This window comes from Panthera leo, chromosome B2, assembly GCF_018350215.1.
Source record: "Panthera leo isolate Ple1 chromosome B2, P.leo_Ple1_pat1.1, whole genome shotgun sequence".
Taxonomy (NCBI): domain Eukaryota; kingdom Metazoa; phylum Chordata; class Mammalia; order Carnivora; family Felidae; genus Panthera; species Panthera leo.
The window spans coordinates 74,116,418-74,139,631 of NC_056683.1; the positions used below are offsets into that span (position 1 = coordinate 74,116,418).

The following is a 23,214-nucleotide window of genomic DNA, read 5'->3' on the forward strand; positions in this document are numbered from 1 at the left end:
GGGGAAGCCAGCCTTAAATTGGATGTCAGTCTTTCCTCTTCAGGTGAACTTAATTCAGAAGCTTTCACACTACTGTGAGTCCTTCAACTACTGAAATTTAGAATCAGTGGATTTTTGAGCTGGAAGAATGAGAAACCTGAGATCTAGGCAGGTAGGTGATTCATACCCCATCACACTGGTGCAGGTAGAGCAGCTGAGCAAAATGCAAACCCATCTCTTGCCTCCATGCCAGGGCTTTTCCCTACCATGTCACTTAGCAGGTCTAGAAGAGCAAAGATGGGGGGGCACCTGGGTGGCTCAGTAGGTTAAGCATCTGACTTTGGCTCAGGTCATATCTCATGGTTCGGGGGTTCAAGCCCCACATTGGGCTCTGTGATGACAGCTCAGAGCCCGGAGCCTGCTTTGGATTCTGTGTCTCCCTCTCTCTCTGCCCCTCCCCCACTCATGCTCGCGCTCTCTCTCTCTCTCTCTCTCTCAAAAATAAATAAACATTAACAAAAATTAAAAAATAGAAGAGCAAGGATGGAAAGGACAATAAAATAACTTCATTTTGTTTCTCACCATTCTTTTGGCCTAGTGCCCTAACACCTTTCCTGTTCTAAATCGTTTCACTTTGGTTAAGCTATTCGTCGTTTCTAGGAGGGCTCACGAGAGGTTCTCAATGGAGACTTAGAGCAGTTCCACCTTGCAATCCATCATTCCCTTAAAGGTTGGCATCATTCCCAGGCTGCTGTTTCCCCCTCCAGCTAGCAAAGCTCCTGTGAACAACACAGTAGCTTCCTCTATGGGATAAGCATGTTCAGTCATTTCCATCTTGATGCTACTTTATTTCTAAAAGCAGACATATTTCTTTAGCCTCCTTTCCAAGGAAGGAAGACCCACCACCAGGAAGCCACTTGACTGAACACAGTCGTGCTAAATGTGTGAGAAAGAGCCAAGTCCTCTTGTTACTACAGCTCCAGGCAAGAGGAAAGGCCCACATTTTCAAAAAGTTTCTTGGAATAAGCAATCATTTATAATTTATTTATTTACAAATAAATGCAAATGTAAAACCACTGGAAAATTCCTAAGTCACAAATGTTTCAATGTGGACCAGGATCCAGAGTTGGAAACAAGAGGCAAACTTGAAAGTACTAGAAGCCTGAGGGAGAGTAGAGAAGGAAAAGGAAAGCAGAGAAGTCAAGCTTGGGCTGTCCAGAGAATATCCCAACTTTCTTCCTCTTCCTTTTCTCTAACGGTCCATCTGCCAGGGTCTTCTCATGAAGGAGTGATCTGGGTCTCTCAGGCTGGAAGAGCCGAGGGCCACACAGCTCTCTACTCCCATCATTCCTGACCCTTCTTTGTAGCTACTAGGAAGGTCTTGTGATATGGATTCCATTCTCTTGGAGAGAAAAAGATAAAAACACATAATGTGGCTTCATCTATACTTTTCTTCAGTTACACACTTTCAAGATGTTCAGGAGAAATAAGAACCTAGTCCCTTTAAGGAACAAAGTTATACTATTCAGCCTTGGTGGATAAATTATGAATAGCTGGGAGCAGACAAAATGATTCTGTGTGCACGTACTTTAAAGAAACTTTATAATCTAACCCAATCCCCTCAATGTACAGATAAAGAAACTGGGACCCGTACATGTTACCTAACTAGACCAGGTTCACAAGTCCAGTTGGTGGCAGATCTAAGACTACGCTACACCTTGAGTGTCCTACCAGACTAGACTTGCCTTGAGAAGGAGAGAGGAGTCAAGAGGTTGCACATCCCCGAAGGAAGGAAGAAACTCAGAGACTGTGAGATACTGGGATGTTAGGTGTGCATAACTGAGTGGCAGCAAGATGACTTGGAGAGGTAACTAACACCTGGATTTTACAAAGCACCTGACTGTAAAAGGGAGGGGTCATGGTAGAAGAAAACAAGTAAAAGAAAAAATATAAACACCATGACAATGCTTCAGGTTACTTCAAAAGTCAGGGATTGTGTTAAGTGCAGGTGAATAATGAAAAGTGATGAGGAAAATAATTAACCTGAGTTCATGAACCAGGTGTTCATTATAATTAAAAGATTTTTTTCCCTTTACATTTATTGGGAGTATATTCTGTTATCATACAAGTGTTTCATACCTTGGTCCTGGAACAGCTTTATTAGAAACACTTTGGCTTTTTGTTACAATGCAGATTCCTGGGCTCTCCTCCAGAGTTACTGACCAGAGACCTGAATTTCAAACAAGCTTCCCATGGATCCTGACATGTAAGAATCAATACAGCCATAATCCCATCATTGCAGAATTAGACAGACCCTGTTTGTCTTCCAGTCTTCCTCACTAGGATTTCAGAGTTAGAAATGCAGAGAGAGTGAGTGCCCTCAAATCACAAAGGTTGCTGAGAGCCTACCAGGCTGTGCCATCAGGCCTTCTATCCCCACCATGTCTAGAAGGACAGATGGGCTGAAATGGACTAGGATGTAGTTGGTTTAATTATAAGATTCTATCTTTTTAGGCTAAAAGTGCAAATACGTATCATTTTCTAATGAAAACCACATTTGCTGCCATGAGTATGCACTTCCTTTAGAGTCGGGGCAGGGGGTGGGGAAGTTAATATATTAAAACAGCAAACAAAACAAGAGACATAATTATTATTTTTTATTTCTTTTTAATGTTTATTTTTGGGGGGGGGGAGAGACAGAGCCTGAGTGGGGGAGGGGCAGAGAGCGAGGGAGACACAGAATCCAAAGTAGGCTCATGAACTCATGAACCATGAGATCATGACCTGAGCCAAAGTCAGACGCTTAACCAACTGAGCCGCCCAGGCACCCCAAGAGACATAATTATTGACTTTCTGGGCTATACCCCATTCCTGCTTCTCTCAATAAGGACAAAGCCAGCCCAGTCAAGCTCTCCTACCAAGTAGCAGCTCCTCAGAGTACAGGCCAGTGCCATGCACAGCCTGGGAACTATCCTGCTCTGTCTACAACCCTAATTCCTAGGTAGGGATAGAAATTCCTGAGAAGAGGGATGTGTGGCGGGGAACATGCGCGGGGTGAGTGGCTTCTAGCTGGCTCTCCGCCTGGCCGCATCCTCCAAGCTCTCTCTAGAGTAGGGCAGAATGACAGTTGGATGTGAAAGGAGGCAGAGGAAGCGAGAATCCATACTAGAGAACCGTATTAAACTAAGGATACCTACTCATTTTCCCAAACCAAGAACGCCCTGCAGGGCAAAAAGGGATGAAGAAGGCAACATCCTTTTCACACCCAAATTGCTGAAGCCAACGCTCAGAAATCTGTTTAGAGGAGAGACTGAAAATGGAGCAGTAATCACTACTTCTGAGACTGGATTCCCTAAATATAATGAGTAGCACTCAACTCCTGATTATCTCTGCCCACCAAGGACAAAGGAATTAGCAGGAAAAAAACAAAAAGGCTGACACTTCTCAGGAGTTGAGTGTGCCAACACTACTCTCTTAATTCTCTGGAATGCACACAAGGATTACCATGAGAGCTGAGCACAAATTCTGGCAAGTGTCTGCCCATCTTGATGCAGGTCTATCTGCCTCCTGTTACATCTGCAGCAACCCTTGGACATCTGCCGTGGCTCACAGCCTCCCACCTTATCCATGCTCACCTAATAACAGGACTTTTTATACAAAAGTCCCCCAAGGTCCTTTCACAGTCTCCAGGAAGACTGTCTTCATGCCAGAAGATTAAGCAAAGGAAAGAGAATACTGCCAGAATCTCATTCTCCATTCCAATGAGGCCAGTTTTATACTAAAATATATTTGTACTTGTGTATGTATGTGTGCACATGCGTTCTCAAAGCATACATAAAAAACACTAACAAGAATTACTCTGCAATGCCAATATTGGTTATTCCTAGTGATTTTAATTTTCCTTGTACTTTTCTGTTTTTTATCATGAAAGTGGTAATTTTTATCATGAAAGTGATGATCTTTTAATAATCATTTTGTAAAATGTTACTTTAAAAGGCAGAGATGAACATGGCATGTAATAGATAAGGCCATCTATGTTGTGTGCTGCCTAAAAGTAGATGAAAAAAAGAAACTTCACTTTCTCTTCTCTGTAGCCCTTTGTTGCTAATCATCTGTAAAGTTCTCAGGCCTTTGCCTAACGATTTCTTAGATCCCCTATAGATTACATACTACTGTACCATAAGTGCTTTTTACCTGAGATGCCAACAAATGGCCAAATGATTAAACCAAATTTTCACATGTTATTTTCCTTTCTTCTTCTCTCATGACAGAGATATTAGCAGGTGGTGGGAAAGTGGCTGGATGGGAGAATTATTTGTAAAATTATTAATTTCTGAACAATTGAGAAGTTGAATATATGGTTTTTATATCATGGAAATGATGAAATTCAACTATCAGTGGATTTCTTAAAAATCAAGTAACATAAATGAGAATTTCCTGCTCTAAACAGTATAGAGGGCCCTTATTCGAGATGCTTCATCTAGTTTACCCTTCCCCAGTGAATACTGTATGATTTCAAATCCTTCTAGAGCTGAGAAAATATCCCTGACCAACCCTAACTATCAGATGGTAATAGATAAGGCCTATAAAGCTTTTCTGTTTCTTCCTCTCTACATATTTTCACTATGTAATTCAACCACACAACATACACATAAAACTCTAATCTGATGAGGCTCAACTTTTTTGCCAGGACCCATAATGCTTGAGAATGTTACACTGCTCCCACATTTGAAGGCTGTGGTTCTCTAAAGGATGATATTAATAATAATAATAATAATAATAAAAAGGATAATGTCTGTGAAAACATTTACAGTAACTGTAGAACACAGCTATCAACCTGTGGGAAACAAAAAAGCTTTAATTTGGGTGCTCTATGCCCTTAGAAATGCCATCTGCACAGCTGGGAAGGCCTGGAGTAGCTGATGGAGCTGGAGTTAATGAGGTAAGGTATGGGAAAGAACAAAAAAGGTTTCCTCAGCTCAGGGCTCAAGGCAGTGGATCACTCCTTATCTCTCAGCTGAGTATAAGTTTCCAAGGAAGACTCATCTTGAGAATTCTCAGTGGGAGGGAGTCAAGCCAGAAGTTAAGGGAGAGAGATAGTTTAGCCAGATGGCTCAGTCTATTAACGGAGCCCTCCGCCATGTTACTACTTAGTTACTCCATGTCTCTAAACGTGGAAATGGAAGCATGTGTAAGTTGGGAAAACAATGCTCAGCTGGGGGCCTTTGGGGCCTCTGGCCTGATTAAGTATACAACAAGAACACCAAAGTCAGATCTGGTTTCTGATACAATGTTTGGATTTTATTCTCATTGCAAGAGGAAGGTCACAGAAGAATTTCATTCCCAGCTTAAAATTCTTCTAAGTCCATTCTTCTTCTTGGGGCACAACAACTATCGTATGCGCTTAGCAATCCATCAGTGATTCTCAACCAAATCCTGCATTCTGTTTGCTTATAATCACGCTATGGATATTAAGATATGCTGGTAACACAGAAGTTAAAATTATAACAAAACCACCAAAAGATATCCCTATTGGCTACACTGTAATTTAAGAAGTTAGAATTTCATATATGTAAATAGCTCTAATTAATAAGATAAACCTTTCCTTTTGGGATTTGGCAGTGATAACAGCTCAAGCAGGAGTGCCATTTGAATCCTTGGAAAACCTAAAATAACATTTTTACAAAAAAAGTAGCAGTGCTCACAGTTAACTAACTTGGCCTAGAAGGTAAGAGAATTGGAAATGTAAAGGTGGTGTCTTAACAAGTGTCATTCTACTATTTTATAGCTCTTGCCAGTACAGCACTTTAAAAGATGTGTGTTACAGTGAATTTCCAACTGAAAGAGTAAATCCCAAATATGGGCAAAATTAGCAGCCCTGTTCCTTGCCATTGTAATAAATGATTAAGTAGGTGTTACAAAGATGAAAAAGCAGAGCATCTCTTTCTAATCCTGACAGACATCCTCCCCTTCTTCACTGATCCTTTATCTTGCAGTGAAGACCTGCATGAGGAAGTCGATTCCTGGTATGTTCCTGATAAGAATGCATATTTCCAGGGGTAGCAGCAGGGACTACATCGCTTTAGCAGACATTGTTCGTGAACTTGTGCCAAGTTTCTCTGAACCTTGGAAACTGGGAAAGTGTCTGTGTTCCTGATTAATAATATTCAGCAAACAGACTGAAAGCAGAGGAAGTATAATCACTAGTAGAGAGGGATATACAGTAACAGAGCTCCTGTGGTTAAGCTGCTATGAGGAGGCACTCACACCATGAGAGCAAGCATGGCTTTCATGCCCATGTGTCTACCTGAGCCTGAGTTAAGATCCCTGAAGGGATTAAGACCTCCTCTGTCCTCATGGAGAATACAGATTGGGCCTCCTCTCAATTTTCCCATAGCCAGTTTAAATTATTCTTTTACCTTCAGTCTCTTTAAGGCTTGAGTTAAGGCTACTTTGTAATAAAATTATCCCCAATTTATATCACACATGGATGATTGTTCTCTCTCCCCCAAAGGCTGTAAAACCCTCAAAGTTAGAAGTCATCTCTCTTGATCCCCACTCACCCATCATATAAACATTTCAAACAGTACATGAGAAAGTGAAATAAATAGTAACTGTCTTCTAACCTCGCTTCCCAAAGATAACCACTATTCAGTTTCTTGTATCTTCCTCCATAAATGTTTGTGGGCAAACACAAACTTTTATATTATTCAATGTTCGATCCAATGAGCAAAACTTGAAAGAAATACTGTAAACTAAGGTGCCTCCATCTATAAATCACACACATTCCACATCCCAGGACCTCAGCAAGTTCTGCATTTAGGTGCAGGCGGAGTTACTGGGGCACAAGCCTGGTGAGTCCAGCTCTGTCTCTAACATGGTAGGATTTCCCTGGCCAACTCACTCCATCTTCCTGAATCTCAGTTCCCTCTCCTACAGAAGAAGATGTTCTCAAAGGTCAGTTCAGGGTTGAGGCTGAATCAAGTACTGATTAATAAAACAGGTACACCAAGGCCAAAATATGAATTGGTATTGAAGAAAATCAAACATAACAGATTACAAGGAGAATATGGTTGTGAATTAGAATGGAGCAGTTATTTAAAAAATACTTTTAATTCAGGTTTAATTGACATGTAACATTATATTAGTTTCAGGTGTAAAACATGATTTCGTATTTATATACATTGCAAAATGATCATCACAATAAGTCTAGTTAACATCCATCACCATCCCAGTTACAAAAAATTTTTTTTCTTGTGATGAGAACTTTTAAGATCTAATCTGTTAGCATCTTTCAAATATGCAATATAGTATTATTAACTATAGTCACTACACTGTATACTATATCCCCAGGACTTACCTATTTTATACCTGGAACTTTGTACCTTTTGATCACCTCCACCCAGTTTGCCCTCTCTGTACCCATGAGGTTGGTTATCTTTGGTTTGGGTTTTGTCTTTTATAATCCACATATAAATGAAATCATATGGTATTTGTCTATCTCTATCTCACTTAGCATAATCCCCTCTAGGTCCATCCGTGTTGTCACAAACAATAGAGTTATATTCTTTTTTAATGGTTGAATTGCATATATACCCCACAACTTCTTTATCCATTCATCCACAGATGGACCCTTAGTTTGTTTCCATATCTTGTCTATTGTAAATAATGCTGCAATGAACATGGGGATGCATATATCTTTTTGAGTTAATGTTTTCATTGTCTTTGGATCAACACCCCGTAGTGGAATTGCTGGATCATATGGTAGTTCTGTTTTTAAATTTTCAGCCAACAGGTTTCCGTTTTCCACAGTGGCTACACCAATATACAATTCCACCAACAGTGCATAAGGGTTCCCTTTTCTCCACATCCTTGCCAACACTTGGTTCTTTCTTATATTTTTGATGATAGCCATCCTAACAGGTGTGAGATGATAGCTCATTGTAGTTTCAATTTGCATTTCTCTGAAGACTTTTGAAGTTATTTTTTTATTTTAATTTTAATTTATTTTTATTTTTTTAATATGAAATTTATTGAAGACTTTTGATGCTGAGCATCTTTTCATGTACCTGTTGGCCATCCATATGACTTCTGTGGAAACATGTCTGTTCAGACTTTTTGCCCATTTCTTAATTAGAGTGGGTTTTTTTGCTACTGAGCTGTATGAATTATTTATATATTTTGGATATTAACCAGATCTATGATTTGCAAATATTTTCTCCCATTTAGTTAGGTTACCTTTTCATTTTGTTGATGGTTTCCTTTACAGTGCAGAAGCATTTCAGTTTAATGTAGATCCCCTTGTTTATTTTTGCTTTTGGTGTCAGATGAAAAAATCATCACTGGGGTGCCTGGGTGGCTCAGTCAGTTGGGCATCTGACTCCTGATTTCAGATCAGGTCATGATCTCATGGTTGTGAGATTCAGTCCTGTGTCCATGCTGGGTGTTGAACCTGGTTAAGATTCTCTCTATCCCTCTCCCTCTGCCCCTCCTCTGCTCACATTCACTCTCTCTCAAAAAAAAAAAAAAAAAGACAAACCATCCATCACAAAGACCAATGTCAAGGAACTTACTGGCTATGTTTTCTTCTAGGAGTTTTATGGTTTCAGGCCTTACATTCAAGTGTTTAATCCATTTTGAGTTTTGAGATGGTCCAGTTTCATTCTTTTGCTGTGGCTGTCCAGTTCTCCCAACATTCACTCAAGAGACTGTCCCCATATTACATTTCATTCATTGAAGAGACTTTCCCATTGTATATTTTTGGCTTCTCTGTCATAAATTAATTGATCATATATACATGGGTTATTGCTGGACTCTCTCTCCTGTTCCACTGATCTATGTGTCTGTTTTGATTACTATAACTTTGTAATATAGTTTAAAATCAGAAGTATAATACTTCTAGCTTTGTTCTTATTTGTCAAGATTACTTTGGCTATTCAGGGTCCTTTGTGATTCCACACAAATTTAAGAATTCTTTGCCTAGTTCTGTGAAAAATGTCGTTGGAATTTTGACAGGGGTTGTATTGAATGTGTAGGTTGCACTGGGTGGTATGGATATTTTAACAATATCAATTCTTCCCATTCATGAGCACAAAATATCTGCTCATTTATTTCTTTTTCAATTACTTTCATTAATGTCTTAGAGCTTTCAGTGTATAGGTTGTTTACCTTGACCAAATTTATTCCTAGGTATTTTATTCTTTTTGATGCAATTGGAAATGGGATTGTTTTCTTAATTTCTCTTTCTGATAGTTTGTTATCAGTATATAGATACACAACAGATTTTTGTATAGTGATTTTGTATCCCGCAACTAATTCTTCCAGTTTTTGGTAGACTCTTTAGGATTTTCTCTATGTGATATATCTTCTGCAAATAGTTTTACTTCTTTCCCTTTCTAATTTGGATCCTTCTTATTTCTTTCTCTTGCCTAACTGCTTTGGCTAGGACTTCCAATTCTATGTTGAACATAGTGGGTGGGTGTGGAGGGGACAGTGAGCATCGCTATCTTATTTCTGATCTTATCATTGAGTATAATGTTAGCTGTGCGCTTGCCATATTATGGCCTTTATTATCTTGAGATATGTTCCCTCTATACACACTTTATTGAGAGTTTTTATCATAAATGGATGTTGAATTTTGTCAAATGCTTTTTCTAAATCTATTGAATGATCATATAATTTTTATCCTTCATTTTGTTAATGTGGTGTATTAACACTGATTTGCAGATGCTGAACCATCCTTGCAACCCTGGAAGAAATGCCATCTGGTCATGTGTATGATCCTTTTAATGTATGTTGAATTTGGTTTGCTAATATTTTGTTGAGGACTTCTGAATCTATGTTCATCAGGATTATTGACCGATAATTTTCTTTTCTAGTGGTATTCTTGTCTGGTTTTAGTATCAGGGGGATGCTGGCCTTGTAAAATGAGTTTGGAAGCATTCCCTTGGAGCAATTTTTACAATTTCCTGAGGTATACTTCATAGGAAAATCCACATCTTGTTTTACCAGAGGTATATCAAGCAATATACACTGATCCTGAAGTTATCTTAGGATACAGCCACAATACTTCAGAGGTAGAGCCAACCCATGTTTACTCATTTCTCAGCAATGCACGTGGCCGTCTCACAAGCCTCAGAGAGCTTATGAGTATTTTTCCATTGTCAAGAGTCATAGATAAGTTCAATGTTACATTCAGTAGCTACAGGATAACTTAAGCAACTAGTTAACACCTTAACTCTCATTTGCCACCTCATTGACAATTAGCTGCCTACTAGGAAGGAGGTCTTCCTGTTGATCAGACCACATATGCTGTTCTGTCCTGTTTGTCTTACTGTGACCATGTCCTGATAAAAATCCAGAGGAGGGTCAAAGTGATGAGGGAAGAACCTGGCAGAGAGGGAAAAGGTGCCAGAAGTGGGTAGAACACCATCAGCTTAACTTAAACATCTATTTGGCGATTTGGTTGCAAGCTAAGAGTAGCAAAGCTACTCATAATGGTTGAAAATCTTTGTTCTAGGGCAAAGCTAGGAAAAGGAAAACGCATTCACAGTGTCTTTGTCAGATGTTTTTGCCATTTTTCTTAGAGGCAGGAGAGGTGGAGGTTAAGAGAACAAACTCTGGGGTTAGACAGATATGGGTTCTGCCACTATTGGACGATTACCTAATCAGTTCTGAGCTTATTGTGCTTATTATTATTATCATCTGGAACTCTGGGTTCTGTGAGCTATCTCCTATGAAACACAAGATCCTCAAAAAACAATTCACAAGTGGAACTGAAAAATCATACCAGGGTAAAGGAGCTGTTCCTACCTGAAAGGAATTCATATAGCGAAGCGATGGAGGTAGCGTGGCGTTGTTCCTGGATAATATCAGCAGCAGCTCTAAGCAGGTTGCAGAGGGCAGGGTTAGAGTGTGGATGCTGATGTCACTTTCCCATGCACTGGAAAGCCTGAAACACATTGATACGTATAATTTCACAATTCCATCTGGTCATAATTATTTCAAAAACCTGATGGAAAGAAGACGACTTTCAAACGTGGAAGAAGATGCAATGCACAAAAAAACAGACACACACACACAAACAGAAATAAAATGGCTATAGTAAATATTCACAAAGTAAATGTCCAAGACATTTTTATAGTGTTTTTGATACAAAACAGATGGGTTAGGCAATTTTTTCAAGTCAACATTTCATACTCAAAGAGTACAAATAAGACATGAAATGCAGTCTTATTTGTAAGGGGTGGGGAACGGATAATAGCTAACATATCGAATTTTTCCTATATTCTGTGCCCTCTTCTCCATGTAACATCTTGTTCAACCCTCTGATACCTATGAAATAGAACTGTTGCTATCCTCCTTCTACAGATGTGCAAATTGTTTCTGAGCTGGATATGCCCTATGAAGTTTCTAGTTAGCTGATTTTCAAACCTTTAAAAAGTGATGTAATACTTTTATCAAAAAATCTTGTAAAAGCTCCATTTATAATATAAATAAAAGCAAAGCTGCTCTCTTGGAGGGGGTAAGGTTGGCAGGAGGCTCCCTTCATCTTCCAAAGTAGCCTATGAAACATCTCTGCTACATCCTGTTGAACCTACTAGAAAATTCTTTCATTCAAGAAATGAGGAAAGTGAAGGCTGGAAAAGTAAAGAGACTTCTCTGGGATGAGATACATGTTTAGAAGATGATATGGCTATGTCTAGAATCCTGGTTTCCTGTCTTCCCATATAGTACTTAAAATGGAAAATCAGATAATCATTATAGGAAAACAATGTAATAAGAATAGGATGTGTCTTATGCTGTCAAATCTTTTATTTACTTGAGTATTTCCTGTCTGTGCCCCTATCAACATGTCTCTTAACACTGTCCTAATTTTTTAAAAAGAAATATATATGTGTGTGTGTATATGTATGTATGTGTATATATATACATATATATGTGTATATATATATATATATGTGTGTATACACACATACACACACACACACACATATATATATATATATATATGTATGTATATATATATATATATTCTATTTATATAAACTTCTTTCTATAAAGCTACCTTTAACCCAGTCAGGGGTGAATTCTAGAATGTCGAAGAGCATCAGTGGTTGAGGGCATAATGGATTTTAACATTTATATGATGAATCATAGCAGATAGTTTAGCTGCGTCATCAATCAGGTTACCTGTGCTAACACATTTCTGATGTGGGTTGGGAAATTAACTCTCTGAAGCATTTGCCTACTAGTCAGACTGGAATAGGACACTGCCCACTTTCCCTCAAAATAGTCCCTTTTCAGCAAGGCCACATATGATTGTCTTCTCTGTGTTTTAAAAACACTTCTCCATTATTTTATATTGATCGGTTATGTTATTCTTTCTCCTTTCATTAATTATACAACATTTTCAACATTTCTCTGGCGTGGAAACAAAAATCTTGCTGTCTTTGGTAAAAGCCAAATGTAGGACCAGTGCAGTGGCTCTAAACTCATTCTCTCTACCACCTTTCTTATGCCCTCCACAAACCATTTCCGTTCCCTGAACTGCATACACTAACCACACCATGCTCATGCAGTTTTCTGGGCCGGGAAGGCTGCAGGCTACCTGGTGAACTTCTGTTCATCCTGCAAAACCCACTTAAGTATCATTTCCTTAGAGACATCCTCTTGCTTCCTTTACAAGAACTACATGCCTAATACCATTATTTGTATCCTACTACCATACCACCACCCTACCTGTATTCTTATTTGGGCTGTGTCTGCATCTCTGATTCATTCTAGGTCAGTCATAAGCAAGCATACCCTGTGGATTCCTCTAACTTTTGTTACCCAGTATGGAAGATTAGATTAGTTGTTTTTCCTCAGACACTCCCACCTTTTACTGGTTGTAATAAAATACACCTCACTTACATTTGTATGTTCAATAATTTAATTTATTTTCCAAATGTTATTCTTATAAAAGGAAACCAATTAATGTCATGATGTTGATGTGATTTCTGGTACAGAGAAAGGAATGCTTAACTTCTGCTCAAAGGTGTCAACATGCTGCTATGTGGCTATGGTGTAGTTGATGAAAAATGGCACTCAAATAGAAATTAAAATACACTAGCACTGCCTTGTCACTGAGCAGTGAGTGATCTGGGACACGTACTCCTGGACAAGTCCAGTTTCCTCATGAGATCCTGGAGTTCACACACAACCTATACTATGTATCAAACCACCAAAATTTACACAAAAGGACATTCATCACATTAATGATATCCACAGTTACACAAAAAAAGATACAGTTATAAACGTTAATTATTCATGTCTCTATGTAATTACAAATATTTGCATGGCATGTGAATCCAACATTGGCATTTTTAATCTAATCCTTTAAGTATTCTGTGATTTAACAATTTTTCTCCTTATTAAAGCTCATGAAGGTACAAAGTATTATCTGGATCACATGATAAGTGATGGAAAAGATCAAGCATGATCCTCTCCAACTAAATTGCATTCTCTTTTATACCTAGAAGTACTAGGTATTTCTGAACAAATTCTATCAAAAAACAAATTGAAAAGCCCAAGGGTAAATGATGGAGCAAATTTTAGCTTTCTTAGAATACCTCATTTCTTAATAATTAGAACCACCTTATTTTTGAAAATTAGATAACACAGCTGGACCTAGGATGGCTCAAATTCCTAAAATTTATCCTTTTGTTTATCCTAAACATTTATCTATTTATGCTTTCTTTTCCCACAGCATATATTCATTAGCCCCAGGATTTACCTTTTTATTGTTAAGATTTATAAATGTTCTCTATAATCTTAACTACATATTAATCACACAAAATAACCATATATGTGGACAAAGACAGAAAGTAATACGTGAAAAATGATTACAGTTGTTTTGGAAAGTTAGAACTATGGGTAACTTTCCCCCAAAACTTCAGCTAATGTTTTTATATTGTTTTTGGTTTGGTTTGTTTTTGATTTAGGAAGAAAGAAATAAAGAGAGCAGGAAGGAAAGATGGAGAAATGGTCTCGGAATACTTAAAATTCAGTTTATCTTAAAACAATCACTAAACTCGTTATGAAAATTAAAGGCATGTATTAATTAGGCCAAAAGTGATACTTGATACTATTTACCAAAGGCTCAAATATCAGTAGAAAGTTCTGTTAACGATATAAACATTTTAAGAAACACAAGATTATAATAATCCAGAATTTGGATTATTTCCTGCAAAAACACCCTGGACTATTAGACCTAAATCAGTAAACTTCCACTATAAAACCAACAAAAAAGATAATTCAAAGAGAACAACAAACTTAACATTACTTAAAACCTATTTTGGTATTTTTAAAGTGGTGAGAGAGGAGAAGCTTTCCTAAGACACCAGAGCTGTCAACTAGGCGACCCGAGTCGAAGAGACCAAAATGCAGGCAGAGGACACACCATCCTTATTTCTCAATCTTTGCCTTGACAAAATCCCCTAGAGAAGCAACGATGGCCTATCTATTTTTAAAGAGGCAATGCAAAGGGGGGAAAAGTCACTCTCCATTACTTCTAACAAAAATAGTGAAATTGAGAATGAATCAAACACCAATCGATACCAAGAAAAGAACTTGGGAGAACAGAAAGGTGATACAGTTTACTAAAAATCAGAGGTTGTTTTAATGTAATACATGAAAATGACAAATAGACAGGATTAAACAACTCTACCAAAATTTAAGACATTTCAAATGAGTCCAACATACTGCATAGAGAAGAAAAAAATAAGAGCGTATAAGAGAGCTCAAGAAGAAAATATTTAACTTAAATTTCATTTTTCTCATATTTTAGTAGTTGATTTGGACTCTTCAGTCCTAGAAGGACCTATCAGGAAAGCAAAGAGCCTATTAATGATGTTAAAATATAACACTGTTTATATCTGTGTATTTTTAAAATTCAATTCCAAAGCTACAACAAATGACAAGCTCATCAATTCAAACTCTCGAAATACCAAAACAAGCAAAGGACCACAACTTAGTGCTAGAATCATTATAAACATACAGCTACTTAATACATGATTTGGACAGGGAATCAAAATTTTATAAATTCTTATACTGTCAAGAACACACAATTCAGAAACAACTAAATGTACTGTTTATGTATGATAGCAAACCATATTAATTCCAGTATATTTAAATATTTTAAAAGAACTAATTCATAAAAATAGAACCTGAAAAGTTCTACTGCTTATAAATTTCAAAGTAAGGTTCAGTAAGTCATGAGCAGCACTTCTTTGAAATTACAGTATCTTCTTTGAAAACTACAGGAAAAAATCGAGTTTTTAAAGTCACAAGTGTTCAAACTGTTTTTCAATTCTCTTTAAACTAATGGGCTCCTGGAGCACCTGAGTGGCTCAGTTAAGTATCCAACTCTTGGTTTCCACTCAGGTCATGATCTCATGGTTCCTGAAATCAAGCCCTGTGCATCAGGGTCTATATGGATAGTGCCTTCTCGGGATTCTTTCTGTCCCTCTCTGTCCTTCCCCTGGGGGGGCTCTCGCTCTCTTTCTCTCTCTCTCTCTCAAAATAAATAAATAAAAACTTTAAAAAAATAAAATTAAAAATATTTCTCAGACCACCCGATTCCCTAAGCCCAATCATGTCCTCCTTTCATATTAATGGAATCATACATTATGTGACCTTTTTTTCTGACTTCTTTTACTTAGCATGTTTTCAAGATACATGGATCTCAGAGAAAGAACTCTTGATTTTAGATTATTTTTTTAATGTTTATTTATTTTTTAGAGAGAGAGAAAGAGATAGCACGAGCAGGGGAGGGGCGGAGAGAGGGAGATACTGAATCTGAAGCCACCTCCAGGCTCTGAGCTGTCAGCACAGAGCCCAAAGTGGGGCTCGAACATGCATAGCAAGATCATGACCTGAGCCGAAATCGGATGCTTAACCGACTGAGCCACCCAGGTGCTCCTAGACCTCTTGCTTTTAAAGTCTGATTTCTAATTTACCACTTTTTATAAAATATTAAAAGCAGTTCCATCTTAAACTATGTATCATAATATTTATGTTAGCATATTAATAAACATAACCATTTACGAAAAGTTTTCAAAGAGTTTTTGAAGAGGTCTCCTGGCTTACATTTTTACCCCATTCCATTACCAGAGAATGTCAATTGAAAGTGAGGCTGAGCAATGCACTTCCAATCCTTTAATTACTTTACTGAGTAACTGGAAGTCAACATATGAGGGTTGGGATGTAATAAATTAGGTCCACTCTAATAACATTCTCATAAGTAAACCTCACACTGGCAACCACTAGGTTCCCTGTCCCATCAGGGGGCCAACTCAGCCAACACTTACATTAATCAACACTGCCCAGTCTGTCCCACAGTTTAAGTCCTTTGCCAATGTGGATGGAAAAGTGTTTGTGACGCATAAAGTATAAAGCAAAAATGTAAGACTTCTTTTATTATTTCCTAGGCCTAATAAAACATAGAGGTTTTCTTCATTTTTCAATTCAAAAGGATTGGCAGGGACTGTGTTGACATGTATGGTGAAACCATGTTTGGTCTCAACAGAAATGAGAGAGATGATCTACTGGAGCTCTATCAGCCCGTGGCTTCAGAAAGGGATGTATCCTGGTGGTTTGCACCATATCCAACCCTACTCTCCCCTGCTTTTATGGACACTGTCATCTTCAGTGTCCCTGGCTTCTGTCTACACCTCTTCCTAAGTCCACTCTCAGATGGTCTTCTCCTGGAAATCCTTACGCTGCACAGAAGGGCAATTGGCAATGGTGTAACAGTTCAGGTGAATTAGGCCTGGCCAATCTTGGTATCTTAGCAATTACGATATGCTAAACTGCATAACCCGAAGTCACAATTAGCTCTGTCTGATCCATTAAAAGACAAATCCCGATGACTAAAATTGTGTCCCTCCATGAGGAGCGATGAGAACTCAATGCCAAGATCACTAACCTGCTACTCATGTTCTCTATGCAAGCGTCCTAGATTTGAGAAAATGTCCTCATGTTTAAGACTTCAGACCTTTTGTGAAATCACATGTCAACATAACTCTGGTAGAGTGAGAGCATAAAACTGGCCACACCCATTTGAGGGAAGGTAAGAAAATCAATTTGCAAGTAATCTTGCATAGAGAAAATTCATTTCTATCAACTTAAATTCAATTTCCCTGTAACAATCTGATTCTTCCATACCTTAATAATATAAACAAAAAAATCTACCAGGTCAGGCCAGAAAGTCTCCTAAATTTAATGTCTATTATTTATCCACTAGCCCTAAAAAGATAGGATTTCAGAAACTGGTAAGTATGCTCCAAAGTTTTATTCAAAAGTTTTGTGAGTTAAGATGTATTCCCTAGAAAGTGTCTTAAGTCAAAGAGGGAAATATTTGACTAATTTTTCCAAGGCAGAATCAAATATTATTAAATGGAAGCTTTTGGAACCTAAGAGGAATTTCATTGAAACCTCCAAAGGCCATGATTTTTTTTAAAGTATTAAATACATAATATTCTCTTTCCTTGCCATCACACACTTGAAATGAGCTCTCTCTGGTAGCTGGCTTCGCTATGGCTTCTCAATGTTTGAAACCAAGGTATAAAAAAACTTCACACTTCAAATGTGTCTAATCCTCCCTATATAGTGTATGTGTGTATAAATGGAGTAGGAAGGAGGGGAAATGTTAAATATGGGATACTCAAGAAATTAGTATTCTACAAAAATTTTGAAGTTGTTCTCAGAAACTGGTTAAAGGTAGTTAAGCACCCAAATTTACCAGTGCTAGAAGAGCTAGAAAAGCTAACCTGTCCCATTTTTTTCAACAGCAATACATCATAGTGTGAATATAAAAAATATTTTCATCTTCTGAACCAATTCATAATAATGAGAAATTATTTATGAATGCTAAAGTGAGGAAAGTTGTATTTTTTAGCCTAGAAAATAGGAAAAAGCAAAGCAGTGTTTCTTAACTAAAAAAAAAAAGCTTATTTAATTTTTCATTTTATTTATTTTAAATGTTTATTTATTTATTTTGAGAGAGAGAGAACAAGCAGGGGAGGAGCAGAGACAGAGGGAGAGAGATGATGTGGAGCAGGATCTGTGCTGATAGCAGAGTCTGATGTGGGGCCGAACTCACCAATAGAGAGATCATGACCCGAGCTGAAGTCAGTCACCCAACCGACTGAGCCCCCCAGGTGCCCCAATTTTTGTTTTAAAATAACAAAATACTTGGGGCGCCTGGGGGGCTCAGTCGGTTAAGCGTCCGACTTCGGCTCAGGACATGATCTCGCGGTTCATGTGTTCAAGCTCTGCATTGGGCTCTGTGCTGACAGCTCAGAACCTGGAGCCTGCTTCAGATTCTGTCTCCCTCTCTCTCTGCCCCTCCCCACTCACGCTCTCTCCCTCCCTCTCTCTCAAAAATACACAAACATTAAAAAAGTAAAAAAACCAAAAAACAAAAAACAAAATACTTCATTTATAACCAAAACATTTTTATTTAGTTGTTAATATAAACATTCAAAACATATACATTTGCTTTAGTTAGAAAAATAAACACATATATTTTTCAGTGAAAGCAGCAAAATTATACCTTCCATAGTTGAGTTCATCTCTTATAACACCTAAGAATTACCTTCAATTCTGCTTTCCGATTTACTTACAACATTGAGTTTTAGAAACTAGCAACAGTAAGTCACTGCTTCAAAGTATGACACCCCTCCCCCCAATCAAGACTTTAATTGTAGATCTATACTGACATGGAAAGATAGTCACACAATTTTGATAAGTTTTTTTAATGTTTATTTATTTTTGAGAGAGAGAGAGAGAGAGAGAGAGAAACAGTGCGAGTGGGGGAGGAGCAGAGACAGAGAGGGAAACACAGAATCGGAAGCAGGCTCCAGGCTCCGAGCTGTCAGCACAGAGCCTGATGCAGGGCTTGAACCCAAGAATCGTGAGATCATGACCTAAGCTGAAGTTGGATGCTTAACTGACTGAGCCACCCAGGTGCCCTGATAAGATTTTTTTAGAAAAATAAAATAAACCCTGATGTTTATAGCAGCATTATCAACAATAGCCAAATTATGGAAAGAGCCCAAATGTACAGTGATTGAGGAAAGGATAAAGAAGATGTGAGATATATATACAATGGAATATTACTCAGCCATAAAAAAGAATGAATTCTTGCCATTTGCAACAATGTGGATGGAGCTAGAGACTATTATGCTAAGCAAAATAAATCCATTAGAGAAAGACAAATACCATATGATTTCACCATATGAAGAATTTAAGAAACAAATGAACCTAAGACACAGAGGCAAACCACAAAACAGACTTGTAACTAAGAGTACACACGGAGGGTTGCTGGAGGGAAAGTGGGTGGGGGGCAGGCTAAATGGGTGATGGGGATTAAGCAGGGCACTTGCTGTGATGAGCACTGTGTACTGTATGTAAGCGACTAATCACTAAACTCTACACCTGAAACTATCATTACACTGTATGTTAACTGGAATTTAAATAAAAATTTGAAACTAAAAACAAAAAAAGCAAAATAAAAAACACATACAGCTAAAATTAATTTATGTAAAATTAAATTTCCTATCTGTATCTTTATGTAGATGTACATGAGATGTATGCAAGGAAGAATGCCAAAATGTTAACAGCAGTTTTCTGTGAAGACTGAGAGTATAAGGGTTCTGCTTGTTCTCTTTCACCATATTTTCCTATATTGTTTTAAATGTTTACAGTGAATATGACTATATTTGTGATTATATAAAAAGCAAAGCTATTTTCATTTTGAAAATAGAGAAAATGAAATCTATTTTGGAATGTTTAAAATATGTATTTATATCAAATAAAATTCGTCTTTCAAGCAAGAAATAATCAAATCACCTCAACGAGTATTTTAAATCTTTCATTTACCTGAAACTAACCTAACAGGGAGTCTTTTCCATGAAAAAAGGTGCTTGAGACGGTACATTTGGAATTCAAGATTTTTATCATTGTGAGCATCACTCACAGTTCTTCTAGATATTAAAAATGCATTGCCCACAAGTTGACAAATTTGGTGGTTACTATGAACAGGATTCTTAGACCACAAAGAATAGGAAATAAACAATACAAGTGACTGACTACTTGAAGTGAGTTGAACAGGCATATTATCTGTTATTAAGAGACTAAATAAAGAGATGTTAATAGCACTAGGGAGCTTTCTTTGTTGTTGTTGTTGTTGTTGTTGTTTTTAATGCTAGGAAAAAAGTTAGCATCCAAAGACTATGAGGCATAATTATTTCAGATAATTTCCATGAACCTGAAACAAGGTAAAAGACCACATTATTTGCCTTACCACTTTGCCAAAACAAACCAGGGAATGTGACATCTTTGGAGAGTCCTGTCCAACCTAGCATTCAACCTAGCATCTATTCATATTTTTGTTATGTCCAATAAAATCATAATAATAGCCAATCTGCCTGGTGCTATGATCCCATTAGGTCTTGCAACCTCAGCAGAGCCAGCTTAAGTCTACTAATCAGACCAAACAGCTGTTTTAACAGTTGGGTTTCTCCAAAATTAAGATATTCTATTCCTGACTGTGCCTAGCAACTCAACTGTTGAAACAGCTGCTCCAGCTGAAGAGGTAAAACCAAGTGTACATACAGTCTTCTTCCATTTGCAATGGCTATGAGATTCTTTCAGAATAGAAATTCCTAAACTTAAGTTCATGTTGACATTTCCTATCTGTTTAAAGTTTTATACTGGTATTGCCTCTATCTCTGACCTTCAGCCAATATTTCTGCCATCATCATCTCTCTTGGTGTTTGCCCTTTGTCTCCTTCATACTCTAAACCATAATTACCCGCTGGTGGTTCTGTACTTCCCTCCTTAGAAATCTCATCTGTGTGCTTTACACTCTTACTCTTCTCTCTATTGTCTCAGAAGAAGTATTTTTACTTCCTATGAAACAGAGATGGTAACTGAGGAGTCCTTAGACTCCACTAAGTGATATATTATTTCCAGTGACTTAATTAACTGTTGAAGTAAGGATCGTTGAAAAATTTTTTTAAGTGCTCTCTGGCTAAATTTTTGGTCACTTTATAAATGTCTTCAAAATTCTGGACTTGTCACCACGATCTCATTCAGATATGTCTGTTCAATTGTTTAATACTCTCTAGCAGAGAAACCTTTTCACCAATAATTTATATTATCAATAATGCAATAATGAGTATATACTTTGTCCATCTCTCTACTCAACCTTTCTATCCAGGCATTCATCCATTTTTCTACCACTTTCTTATCTTAAAATTTCTGCCAGCTGGCCTGGACATACCCAGACTAAATGGACTCTGATAAACAAAGTCTGCGAAAGATTTGACCCTGATTTTGTAACATTTGCTCGCTGTCCCCTCATAATGTCCTCACTCCTTTAAATTATACTGCATTACAGATAATTTAAAATCCTGGCTCCCAGGGTCTAAGAACAGATTTACTGCAGGACCCGGACTCATCAAACCAGAACAAACCTACAAAGACGCTGAACATGTTTCAAAATTACAAATTTTTTCCTGCAGCAGCTCCAGCTCTTCCGCTAGGTTACGTACAGAGTGATTCTGGCACATTAATCTTAGAAACAACCTCTGCTCCATGCCCCGCTTCTCAGCGGGGGAGGGTGGAAGTCAAAGATACACTACAGCAAGTGCAGATACCATAAATGAAAAGGTGCTCACAGACCTTGTGCCAGGCAACACTGTCCTGGGGCAACTCGACTCCAAGGGAGACACTGGAGTGCTCTGAGAAACAGGGCTTCCGGGATGGAAGTCATTTTTATATGTCATGTCAAACCTTAAATTACCAGCATGGTAAAGCTGATTTTTTTTAATTAAAGGAGACTTTGAAATACTGGCTCTGCTCTCACTATCCCATTACCATAAAGCCAGTGCCACACTAGCCCCAAAGTTTCCTAACTTTGTTTTTGAGTCAGTCTGCACAACAGTATCCATTCTTCCAGCTTACAGTATTGTTAAGATCAGTTTTGCTTTACAGGGCTAAACATAGAAAAGTTTTCATTTTTAATAAGAGCTTAGATAAATAACCTTAAATCCCAAAGGACCTCGTTAAAGCAGCCTCATAAAAGTTTTACACTTGCATATGAGTTTGAAAAAAGAAAATGTCTACCTAGCAGTTTGAGCTCCTGCTGACTTCTCTAGCCTTGGGGAAGTTATTGTTGAAATTCATATGTCTTGCTATTTCTGATGATTTAAAGCAGTCTATTATGATAAATCACCATGAAGTACACCAAATGAAAGACACTGTTCAAACAAAAATCTCAATTTTAAATACACAAAATACACACAATGCACTCATCCGTATGTTTAAATAGCATTAAGGTTCTTATATATTACTCATCTAACCACATATTTTATCCTCAGAGCCTAGGATGCAAAAACGTATTTTGTACCAGGTGATCTATTTTCCCTTTCTTTTTTTAGGAGGTCATTTCAACACATCTTGACTCTACTCTGGAGAATTAAAGTCCATGCAGGAAAGTTCCAACAAAATTGGAAACTAAATCAGTTGGAATAACAAGAACATAAGTAGTGGGCAATGTTAACATTTCATCATATTCCTCACAGGACCTGGGAAGATCAAGACGGACACAGTATATTTAAAAGGTGAGAGGATGATTGAAAACAGAACAGAATCTTAAATGTTCAAACAATAAAACACTAGAGATGGCTCTTTAAAACTGTCTCAGTACACAGCACATCATCTTGCAATATAGTAAGTGCCTAATTAATATTTGCTAAGTGAACTTAAATCAGCTTATAGATCATTTTCTGCCATTTTATCCCATTAAAGGACAATCATCATTAGTGCTTTGCAGGCCTTGGCATCACTGATGAGGAGTCTTTACCCAACTCTGAAAATTTGGTAGATTTCAATGATAGAACTTTAGAGCAATAATGGACTTGAGAGGAATTAAGCCCCTCTGCAATATTACTAACATGTGATTATATGGTCTTTGTTGAAAAACTCAAGTAACAGGGAGACTCATTGCAAAGCAGTACTTTAAATGGGTGTGAAATCTACTCTTCAGAATCTGAGCCTTTCAGAAAATATCTGACAACATCGAACACTTTCTCCTGATTTTTCTTTAAGCTAAACATTCCCCATTTCCTCTAACAGGAAATATTCCCCATTTCCTAAACATTCCATTTTTATGACCATTTATTT

At 37.6% G+C, this 23,214-nt stretch overlaps 1 protein-coding gene across 13 annotated transcripts in view; it reads right to left on the reverse strand.

Annotated features, from left to right (window-relative positions):
- UBE3D (ubiquitin protein ligase E3D) overlaps window positions 1-23,214 on the reverse strand; it is a 241,686-nt gene that overhangs the window by 140,573 nt on the left and 77,899 nt on the right. For 9 of the 13 annotated variants that reach the window (XM_042939251.1, XM_042939253.1, XM_042939255.1 and 6 more), the window contains exon 9: window positions 10,792-10,930. In XM_042939251.1, coding sequence (XP_042795185.1) covers window positions 10,792-10,930 — 139 coding nt within the window. Of the gene's footprint in view, window positions 1-1,108; window positions 1,382-2,295; window positions 2,319-8,641; window positions 8,749-10,152; window positions 10,369-10,791; window positions 10,931-23,214 lie in introns of those variants that run through there. The other 4 variants (XM_042939252.1, XM_042939262.1, XM_042939258.1 and 1 more) reach the window with 4 other exon arrangements.